This window comes from Scyliorhinus canicula, chromosome 17, assembly GCF_902713615.1.
Source record: "Scyliorhinus canicula chromosome 17, sScyCan1.1, whole genome shotgun sequence".
NCBI lineage: Eukaryota > Metazoa > Chordata > Chondrichthyes > Carcharhiniformes > Scyliorhinidae > Scyliorhinus > Scyliorhinus canicula.
Genome location: NC_052162.1, coordinates 115,338,835 through 115,350,525, shown reverse-complemented (window position 1 = coordinate 115,350,525; position 11,691 = coordinate 115,338,835). Strand labels below are relative to the sequence as shown.

Genomic DNA, 11,691 nt, shown 5'->3' with positions numbered 1-11,691 from the left:
TTACCCTGGGTGTAGGAACCTCCAAGGGTCCACCCCTCCCATTTCCACCATTAGCCCAGCTAGCGTCTTTGCCCCCCCTGATGGGACCAGCGAGCGCGGCCGTGATCTGTCCAACCTGGGCTCCTGCACCAAGTTCCAGTCTGCCCCCCCACAATCAGCTTGTGTGTGTCCAAGTCAGGAATGGCTCCAAGCCGCCCAGTAATAGTTAATAAAATTCGGAAGGGCCAAGCAAAAGTTTGCCATCTGAGGTCGGAAGAGGATTCCACAAAACGTGGGAGCCGTTCACTTGGTTGTTCCAAGACCTGTTTGTAGCCAACAGCTGAGAAGACAAAGAACAGGAGAAGGCAGTCATGACACAGTAAGGAAGGGGGGGGGGGGGAGGGGGGGGCAGGGAGACATGGAACCCAACCCTGTCCAACAAGAAGCTGAGAAACAGGGGCACGAGGGGCAGGTGAGGAAAAAGGGAGTGGGTCGGGGCAACAAGGAACAAAAATAAAAAGTGGGGAACGAAAAACAGGAAACCACAACCACCACTGTGAATAATGCGAGAGAACAACCGTGTACGTATGTACACACTGATCCTTCTTCTGTATACCACAAAAATTCAATAGAGAGAGAGAGAGCCCCTGGTAAATATGTAATCATTCCTTAAATATTAGCTATTCTATGTCTCCCATCAGTTTCCCAGTCCACATTACACAACTTGCCCCTCATACCCTGATGGTGTTCTTCTGCGAGCAACACCCAGATAAATTAAACAAAGAAATCCATGTAACCATCTCGGCCCATCTTCATGGCAATTGGCAGGAATTTGGATGATCCAAACAGAAATACAAACTGAATATCTTCTCACTTGCGAAACATCCTTTTATTCTGTGATCCTTATGAAATTTGAAACCAGGTATTCCAACAAGACAAAGAGAATCAGCCCACTGGAGGCAAAGCTGTGAGACCAGCCAGTCCAGCAGAAAGAATCCCTGTACCCTCCTCATTGACCAACTGACAGAATGAACAAACTGCAGTGCTGGATGTAACTGAGCAGGAACAATAACAGCAGAATTCAACCCCTGTATCACTGGTCAATTTATTGGTGTCTCAGCAGATGCAATGAATCATGCTTTCCCTTCCCACATTGAGAGCAGGTGAATGGCTCCCCAGTGTGAACTCGCTGATGTCTCCTCAGGGCGGATGAATCACTGAATCCCTTCCCACACTGAGAGCAGGTGAATGGCTTCTCCCCAGTGTGAATGCGCTGGTGTTTCCGCAGGTTGGATGAATCTCTGAATCCCTTCCCACACTGAGAGCAGATGAACAGCTTCTCCCCAGTGTGAACTCGCTGGTGTGTCTGCAGATTGGATAAGCGAGTGAATCCTTCTCACACACAGAGCAGGTGAATGGCCTCTCCCCAGTATGATCTCGCTGGTGCACCTTCAGACTAGATAAGCGAGTGAATCGCATCCCACACTGAGAGCAGGTGAACGGCTTCTCCCCAGTGTGAACTCGCTGATGTGTCTTCAGATTAGATAACCGAGTGAATCCTTTCTCACACACAGAGCAGGTGAATGGCCTCTCCACTGTGTGAACTCGCTGGTGTGTCTTCAGACTAGATAAGTGAATGAATCCCTTCCCACACTGAGAGCAGGTGAATGGCTTCTCGCCAGTGTGAACTTCCTGATGTGTCTTCAGATTAGATAACCGAGTGAATCCTTTCTCACACACAGAGCAGGTGAATGGCCTCTCCCCAGTGTGAACTCGCTGGTGTGACTGCAGGTGAGATAACCGAGCGAATCCTTTCTCACACACAGAGCAGGTGAACGGCTTGTCCCCAGTGTGAACTTGCTGGTGTCTCTTCAGACTAGATAACCGAGTGAATCCTTTCTCACACACAGAGCAGGTGAATGGCCTCTCCCCAGTGTGAACTCGCTGGTGTATCTTCAGACTAGATAAGTGAGTGAATCGCATCCCACACCAGAACAGGTGAATGGCTTCTCCCCAGTGTGAACTCGCTGGTGTTTCCGCAGGTTGGATGAATATCTGAATCCCTTCCCACACTGAAAACAGGTGAACGGCCTCTCCCCAGTGTGAACTCGCTCGTGTTTCTTCAGGCTGGATAAATGTCCAAATCTCTTCCCACACTGAGAGCAAGTGAATGGTTTCTCCCCAGTGTGAACTCGCTGATGGTACCGCAGGGTGGACAACTGACTGAATCCCTTCCCGCACTGAGAGCAGGTGAATGGCCTCTCCCCAGTGTGACCTCGCTGATGTGACTTCAGACTGGATAACTGTCTAAATCTCTTCCCACACTGTAAGCAGATGAACAGCTTCTCCCCAGTGTGAATTCGCTGGTGTGACATCAGGCTGGAAATTTGACTGAATCCCTTCCCACACTGAGAGCAGGTGAATGGCTTCTCCCCAGTGTGAACTCGCTGGTGTATCCGCAGGGCATATAACCGACTGAATCCCTTCTCACACTGGGAGCAGGTGAATGGCCTCTCCCCAGTGTGAATTCGCTGATGTATCCGCAGGTCGGATAACCGACTGAATCCCTTCCCACACTGAGTGCAGTTGAACGGCCTCTCCGCAGTGTGAACTCGCTGGTGTGACTGCTGGGCGGATAACTGAGAGAATCCCTTCCCACACACTGCAGGTGAACGGCCTTTCCCCAGTGTGAATGCGCCGATGAATCTCCAGCACAGACGGTGCTGTGAATCCCCTCCCACAGTCCTCACATTTCCATGGTTTCTCCATGTTTTGGGTCTCCTCGTGTCTGTCCAGTTCGGACAATCAGTTGAGGCTTCGTCCACACACAAGTGTACGGTCTCCTCCCGCTGCGAATAGGCCAATGTTTTTTCAGGCTGGTAACTGGTTGAAGCTCTTTCCACAGTCAGTGCTCTGGAACACTCTCACTCGGGTGTTTTTCCAGTCACAATGATGTTTAAAATCTTTTGATGTTGACAGATGAGGCAAACATTTCTCCTTTACATTCGAAGGCCAATGATATTCAGGTTCCAAGGAATTGAGGGACTGTCAGATCCAGACGACATGTATTAGATTTCTGTCTGTAATTTGTCCTCTTCGAATCTCCTGTTAAATCAATTTACAAAAGACATCACTGTCAGTACTGGATAGAAATTCAGAACAAAGCATTCTAGTTTCTCTGGAACTTTTTTTCTCTTGCATTCCGCAACATCTGTAAGTCTCCATCCCACACTCTCCCTCCATTCTCACTCTGCTGTATCTAATATTCACCCTCCCAATTCTCCTGAAGGTGCTGATTCAGGCTGATTGACAGATCGATGCTCACTGCTTCCTGTCCTGGACATAGGGACCATAACAAATCGGAGCTGCAGTGGCCATTCAAACCTGCTCAACCATTCAATGGGATCATTGGCTGATCTACCTCAGCACCATTTTCCAACACTATCCCCATATCCCTCAATACCTTCACTCCCTTGAAACGTTATCAATCTCTGTCTTGAAAATACTTGATGACTGAAGTTACACAGTCCTCTGGGGTAGAGAATTCCAAATTCTGACAGGGGTAGTGAGGGGAAGATGTGTTTGGTAGTGGAATCATGCTGGAGTTGGCATAACTGGTGGAGGATGATTTCTTCAATGCGGAGGCTGGTGGGGTGAAAAGTCAGGACAGTGGGGATTCTATCCTGGTTCTGGGAGAGAGGAGGGCAGAGGTGTGGGAGATGGGTCGGACACGGTTGAGAGCCCCGTCGACCACAGTGGGTGGGAAGCCACGGTTAAGAATGAAGACATGTCAGCAGCACCGTTTTGGAAAGTGGCATCATCGGAAAAGATGCGACAGAGGTGAAGGAACTGAGATAATGGGATGGAGTCCTTACAGGATGTGGGGTGTGAAGTGCCGTAGTCGACATAGCTGTGGGAGTCGGTAGGTTTGTAATGGATATTAGTGGACTGTCTATCTCAGAAATTGAAATAGAAAGGTCAATGAAGGAAAGGGAAGTGTTGGAGACAGACCATGTGGAGGTGATAGAGGGGTTGCAAACCGGAAGCAAAATGAATATATTTTTCCAGGCTTTGAAGAACACCTCCAGCCATCCGCAAACAGTTACCAGACCTTCCTGTCGCTGCCATTTCAACTCAGCTTCCTGCTCTCAGTCCACATGTCCGTCCTTGGCCTGCTCAATGTTCGGGTGAAGCCCAGCGCAAATTGGAGGAACAGCACCATCATCTTCCGATTAGGCATGTTTACAACCCTTCCTGACTTAACATTGAGTTCAACAACTTCCAACTACTCCACCACCTTTACCCCATTTTTATCTATCAATTTATTTTGTTTTAATTTCTTCCATTGATCCTTTTTTCCCTCACCATTATTCTCCTCCCCTCCCCCCATTCCAACAATTTCAAGTTGCCCTTTACACACTGTTCATCTTTATTCTGCCATTCACACATTCCAACCTTTGTATGTATCACTATCAGCATCCTTCTTAGCCTTCATTACCACCATTTGCATTCCTTTTATCTTCTGTTCTTGACATTTTTGTCGATATCTCCACCTATTGCTGGCCCCTATCCAGACCCACCGCTCCAGTACACCCCTCCCCCACTACAGTACAAATCTGACCCCATTTCCAGTTCTCTCTAACTGTCACAAGAGTCATCCAGACTCGAAACATTAGTTCCCTTTTCTCTCCACAGATGCTGCCAGACCTTCTGAGATTGTCCAGTATTTTCTGTTTTTGTTTAAGATTCCAGCATCCACAGTCATTTGTTTTCATAATAATATATCTAATCTGTACCATGTAAAAACAATAGACATATCTCTGTCTGACATTTATTTACTGTCCCTTGAAATTTTAGCCAAACTCTAATAAAATAATCTTTATTGTCACAAGTAGGTTTACATTCACACTGCAAGAAATTATGTGAAAAGCCCCGGTCGCCACATTCCAGCACCTGTTATAGAATTTACAGTGCAGAAGGAGGCCATTCAGCCCATCGAGTCTGCACCGGCTCTTGGAAAGAGCACCCAAGGCCACACCTGCACCCATAACCCAGCCACCCCACCCAACACTAAGGGCAATTTTGGACACCAAGGGCAATTTAGCATTACCAATCCACCTAACCTGCACATCTTTGGACTGTGGGAGGAAACCGGAGGAGGAAACCCATGGACACACAGGGAGAACGTGCAGACTCCGCACAGACAGTGACCCAAGCCAGGAATCGAACCTGGGACCCCAGAGCTGTGAAGCAATTGTGCCAACCACTATGCTACCGTGCTGTTTGGGTACAGAGGGAAAATTCAGAATGTCCAAATTACCAGACAGTACATCTTTCGAGACTTGTGGGAGGAAACCGGAGCACCTGGAGGAAACCCGCGTAGACACAGGGAGAACTCTGGGGAAACCAACCCTTTTGATTGTGAACATTAGAACACCCTTTTAGCCAGACAAATAAATGTGTCAAGCTGAGGGACCAAAGGATGTCAATGTCTTTCAAAGAGAGACCTGGGCCAAGCTTTCCAGAGTCTGCACCCTCCCTGGATTCACTTCCTTTCCCTTCAGTTGTTGCAAGTCACCAATTGAAGGTAGGAATGAGAAAATAAATGGAAAGGGGGAGAAAAGAAAGTGTTTTACTCACAGATGTTGGAGACAGGAAGACGTTTCAGTCAGTGTCATGGTCAATTTTCATTAACACAACGTCTGCCTTCTGATTGGCTGGAAAACCAGAGTCCTTCCGGTCCTCCCACTTTGCCATTGGTCAACACCTCAGCAGGAAGGTCAGGGGGCGGGCGTTCCTCCACACATGCGCACCTTCCCTCACTTGGACATGCGCAGTACCTGATCACCCGCCCGTGCGGCGGATAGAGCGGTTTCCCCAGCGCGGGGGATTGTGGGAGCTGCGGCCGACACTCTCCAACTCCTGGGACTGGATGAAAAGTGGAGGAGGGGCAGTGACCTCACCCTGACACAAAGCACATGTTGGTAGTCACGGGAATTGATTGTGACGTTCGCCCTTAGCACCTGGGGCGGGCAATAGGTGAGAGTGAATCTGAAGCCGAGAGTCAGCATCTTCACGGGAGGAGACTTGGGGAACAGCAGGAGGACAGAAGGATAAATTAGTGTTAAAATCAGTAGTGAGGAGAGCATGTATGAGGTTCAGATATTTATAGTTTGAGAGGAAGCATTATTTTCTGTGACAACTAGAATTGTCAGTTCTGAATTTCTATTCTGTAATCACCGTGATGACTTAAAAAAAAAAATTATATAGATTTAGAGTACCCAATTATTTTTTTCCAATTAAGGGGCAATTTAGCATGGCCAATCCACCTAACGTGAACATCATTTTGGGTTGTGGGGGCAAGACCCACGCCGACACGGGGAGAATGTGCAAACTCCACATTGTCAGCGACCCACAGCCGAGAGTGAACCCGGGTCCTCAGCATTGTGAGGCAGCAGTGCTAACCACTATGCCACCCTGATCATGTCAATCCTATCACACCCATTAACGTCTCTATCAGGTCAGTCTTCAACCTTCTCTTACCCAGGGGAAATATCCCCATCCTGTTCAATCTCTCCTGAAACTTAAACACTCTCAGTTCTGATATCATCCTTGTTAATCTTTCTTGGAAATCCTGGAGGCCCTATCTGTTTTAAAGGATATATAATTAATTTAGATTCAGTTTAATTTGGTTGAAGGTGCCTCATTTACTCAGTTCCAAAATGACCCTCTAAAATGCCTCAATTCGAAAGAGACTTAACAATCAGGCAAGAGAGGACTCTGAAATGTCAATGTTTATTTTTAAAAAGCAGTATACTGATGAAGTACACGAGTGACGTTCACCACCTCAATTGGGTGACCTGCCCTCGTAGAAGTGTGAATCTTCTTCAGGTTCCTGAACCAATAGTGATTTCCCAAAATCCTGCCCAGGAGCACTCAGTGTCTCCACGACTAGAGTCCAACTTACAAAGCCCAAGATCACTCACAAATCCGACTTTGACCAGCCTGGCATCATGGCATATTTTGCATGCGTGTGATCAGGGCGGGGGTGCACTGCGTGGGTGTTGGGAGGGTTTGGGGGGGGGGGGGGAGGATTAGGTGATTGCTTTGGCGACCTTAGAGATCTGGATGCCATTTTTAAATGCCGTCCCCATCTTGTGCTACACTGGGGAGTTCCGGTGAGCAGATTTCCCCACTGTACAAAACAGGGCTATGTGTGGCCTCGGCTGCGTGTTTCCCGTTCAGGCCCCTTATACAACGCGAGTCCCGTTGAATAGCCCTGTCTTTATCGGCACTTTGAGCGCCGGGATACACATGGCTAAACGCGCTCACTGGGGGACTTTGTTCCCTTTTGGGAGAATTGCAGCCACAGTATAAACCAAGAAATAATGAGGGCTTGTGAGAAGGACACAACTGTAATCATGGGTGATTTTAAAAAGCATATTGACTGCTAGCCTCGAGGGAGATTTCATAGAGTTAGAAGGATTGTTTCTTTGAGCAGTACGTTATGGAGCCAACCAGGGAACAGGCTATTTCAGGTTTAGTATTGTGTAGCGAAGAAGGGTTGATAAATAGTCTTGTTGTTAAGAATCCTCTTGGAAGGAGGGATCACAACATGCTGGAATTTCAAATTCAGATTGAGCGAGAGAGCTATACTGGAGTTTTAGTGCTGGGAGAGGTAATTATACAGGCCTGAGGAAAGAGTTGGCCCAAGTAGACTGGGGACAGATAATTGAGGGTAGGACAGTTGAGGAACAATGGGGGTTCAGAGAGATATTTAATACCTCTCAATTAAAGTATATTCCTGAGAGGAAGAGGAATTGTAAAAGGGAGAAAATGTTCCATGGCTAAACTTGGAAGTCAAGGAAGACATAAAGACAAAAACTAGGGCATACCATACTGCAAAAGCTAGTGGTAAGCTGGAGGATTGGGAGAACTTATAGTTCAGCAAAAGGCTACTAAAAATAAAATCAAAAGAGCTAAGATGAACTACGAAAGGAGACTAGCAGAAAACATAAACACTGATACCAAAAGTTTCTGTAAGTATAAAAAAAGGGGAGGGGCGGCACGGTGGCACAGTGATTAGCATTGCTGCCTGCAGCGCTGAGGACCCGGGTTCGAATCCCGGCCCTGGGTCACTGTCTGTAAGGAGTTTGCACATTTCCCTGTGTCTGCGTGGGTTTCACCCCCAACCCAAAGATGTGCAGGTTAGGTGGATTGGCCACGTTAAATTGCCCCTTAATTGGAAAAAATGAATTGGATATTCTAAATTTAAAAAAAAAGTATAAAAAGGGGGAAGAGAATAGCGAAAGTAAATATTGACTCTTTAGAGGGTGATAAGGTGAAATAATAATGGGGAACACAGAGTCAGCAGAGGTACTGAACCAATATTTTGCCTCTTGAGTTCACAGTAGAAGATTCAAAAACTATAGTTAATGCAGGGGAACTTGGTGTAATAACATCACTAGGGAGACGGTATTGAATAAACTGGTGGAATTAATGGCAGATAAGTCTCTGGGACTTGATGGCTGCACCCTAGGGAATTAAAGAGGTTGTGGATGCATTGGTTATGATATTAGAGAACATAGAAAAAATAGTGGATGATACTAAAACAGGTGGGAAAGCAGGCAGTGAAGAGGAGATTACAGTGTTACAGACGGATATAGATAGGCTAGGAGATTGGGCCACAATTTGGGAGATGGAGTTTAATGTAGAGAAATGTGAGGTTATCCATTTTGGCTGAAAAAATAGAAAGGCAAATTATTACTTAAATGGAAAGCAGATTCAAAATGCTCTGGGCAGAGGGATCTAGGTGTCTTTGTTCATGAATCGCAGAAAGTCAGTGTGCAGGTACAGCATGCAATAAAAGGCAATGGAATGTTAACATTTATTGCAAAAGGACTGGTGTATAAAAGTAGAGAAGTGTTGTTGTAATTGTACACGGTGTTGGTGAGACCACATCTGGAGTATGTTGTGCAGTTTTGGTTTCCTTATTTGAGGAAGGATATGGTGGCATTGGAGACAGTTTAGAGGAGGTTCACCAGATTGTTTCCAAGGAGAGAATAAACAGTTTGGTCTTATACTCGCTGGAGTTTAGAAGAATGAGAGGGGATCTGAGTGAGGTATTTAAAATCCTAAAAGGGATTGATAGTAAATGTAGACCAAATGTTCCCCTTGTGGGGCAATCTAGAACGGGGGGTCATGGATATAGGTTAAGAGGCAATAGATTTAGAACTGTGATGAGGAGGAACTAACTTTCGCAGAGGGTGGTGAATTTGTGGAACTCACTGCTCCATAGTGCGGTGGAATCTGAGTCATTAAATGGTTTCAAGGAGATAGATATATTTCTGATCAAAAATGGTTAAAGGGATATGGGGATCAAGTAGAGAGGTGGATTTGAGACCAGGAAGAGATCAGCCATGATCTGGTTGAACGGCGGAGCAGGCTCGAAGGGCTGATTTTCCTACTTCTGCTCTAATTCCTGTGTTCCTGTGTAAATCCGTTAACCTTAGAGTTAAAGCTTAAATATTGTTTTTGTTTGTTCTCACAAAGTTTGTTATAAAATAACCGACCCTATTCTTATATCCACTACTGGAACAAATCGATCTTTCCGCACCATCTTTAAAATGTTCTGGTTCTGGTTCAGTCTCTTAGCTACAAGGTGTCCGTAACAATTGGATGTGAAACGTTAACTTTGTTTCTCTCCACAGATGATGTCCGACTTGCTGTTTTTTCAGTTCTTCCTGTATTTATCTTTGATCTACCTGTAGTGGGGGAAAAACACCATTTAATTCCAGGATTAAATAAATATCCTTCAACAGCTTTTGTGGATCATTTCAGTGGAAATCTGCTCTCCCAGATTCAAAGAGCATCAGCTCACTGGAAGCAAACTTTTAAAAAAAAATTTAGACTACCCAATTCTTTTTTCCAATTAAGTGGCAATTTAATGTGGCCAATCCACCTAGGCTGCACATCTTTTTGGGTTGTGGCGTGAGCCCACGCAGACACGGAGAATATGCAAACTCCACACGGACAGTGACCTGGGGCTGGTATCGAACCCGGATCCTCGCCGCTGAGGCAGCAGTGCTAACCACTGCATCACCGTGCTGCCTCCTACTGGAAGAAAACTGTGAGAGTCCAGCGAAAGAAACCCTCTGACGCTCCCACTTCACCAACTTTCAGAATGAACATGGTTCAGTCCTGGATGTGATTAACAGCAGCAATAAAAGGAGAATACAGCTCCTGTAATCACTTGTGAACTCTCTGATGTGTCAGCAGATGGGATAACTGAGTGAATCTCTTCCCACACACGGAGCAGGTGAACGGTCTCTCCCCCTGTGAACCCGCTGATGTGTCAGCAGGTGGGACAACTGAGTGAATCCCTTTCCACACACTGAGCACGTGAATGGCCTCTCCCCAGTGTGAACTCGCTGGTGTCCCTGCAGGTCAGATGATTGAGTAAATCCCTTCCCACACACTGTGCAGGTAAATGGCCTCTCCCTGTGAACTCGCTTGTGTCTCAGCAGGTTGGATGAATCACTGAATCCCTTCCTACAGTCAGAGCAGGTGAATGGCCTCTCCCCAGTGTGAACGCGCTGGTTTGTCTGCAGGGTGGATAAATCACTGAATCCTTTCCCACACCAGAGCAGGTAATGGTCTCTCCCCGGTGTGAATCTGCTGGTGTCTCTGCAGCGTGGATGACCGTCCAAACCTTTTTGTGCAGTGAGAGCAGCTGAATGGTCTCTCTTCAGTGTGAATGCGCTGGTGGACCATCAGTTCCTGAGACCTTTTGAAACCACTCCCACAGTCAGGGCATTTAAAAGGTCTCTCATTGGTGTGAGTGACGTTATGTCTCAATAAGCTGGATAACTGAGCAAATCCCTTAGCACACACAGTGCAGGTGAATGGCTGCTCCCCAGAGTGAACCCGCTGGTGTGCCTGCAGGTTGGATGAATCACTGAATTTCTGCCAACACTCAGTGCAGGTGAACAGCCTCTCTTCAGTGTGACTGTGTCCATGGGTTTCCAGCTCTGATGGGGATCCGAATCCCTGTCCACAGTCCCCACATTTCCATGGTTTCTCCATGGTGAGGGTATCCTCATGTCTGTCCAGATTGGACAATCAGTTGAAGCCTCATTCACACAACGAACACAGGTACGGTCTCGCCCCGCTGTGAATAGTGCAATGTTTTTTCAGCCTGTGCAACTGGTTGAAGCTTATTCTCATTCAGGTGTGTGTGTGTCTCAGTGCTTTTCCAGTCACACTCATGTTTAAAGCCTTCTGAAGCAGACAAAAAGTCCCTTCTAGATTCAAAGGCGATGAATCGAGTGACACTGTCAGATTTTGATGTGACGTTTGGTTTGAGATTTCTGCCAGTAATTCCTCACCCCCAAATATCCTTTAAAAGAAGTTTACAAAAATCACCATCAGTACAGGATAGAAATTCAGGACAGACAATTCTCATTTCCATGGAACATACTCTCGTTTAGCAAAAGCTGTAACTTTCACTGCATTCTCACTCTGCTGTATCTAATATTCACCTTCCCAATTCTCCTGAAGGTGCTGATTCAGGCTGATTGAGAGATCCATGCTCACTGCTTCCTGTCCTGGACACAGAGACCTGAAAATCTTCATGCAGCTGCCAGACAGATATATGTCTACATTACTGGACTGAAAACATGTCTAATCTATAGATTGGATTCCATTCTATTC

General features: G+C 46.4%; 2 protein-coding genes across 2 annotated transcripts; both read right to left on the bottom strand.

The window, feature by feature from the left end:
- Positions 1-1,227: 1,227 nt before the first annotated feature.
- On the bottom strand, positions 1,228-1,976 carry LOC119952213 (gastrula zinc finger protein XlCGF49.1-like; the record flags this gene model as incomplete). Its single annotated transcript, XM_038775856.1, has 1 exon — positions 1,228-1,976. A coding segment is annotated over exon 1 (735 nt), but the record flags the coding sequence as incomplete, so codon positions are not given.
- An 18-nt stretch (positions 1,977-1,994) lies between these two features.
- LOC119951542 (zinc finger protein 239-like) lies at positions 1,995-4,219 on the bottom strand (the record flags this gene model as incomplete). The annotated part of the gene is made up of 2 exons (XM_038774737.1): positions 4,199-4,219; positions 1,995-2,900 (listed from the first exon to the last, which is right to left on the bottom strand). Coding segments are annotated over exons 1-2 (927 nt in total), but the record flags the coding sequence as incomplete, so codon positions are not given.
- Between the last annotated feature and the right edge of the window lie 7,472 nt (positions 4,220-11,691).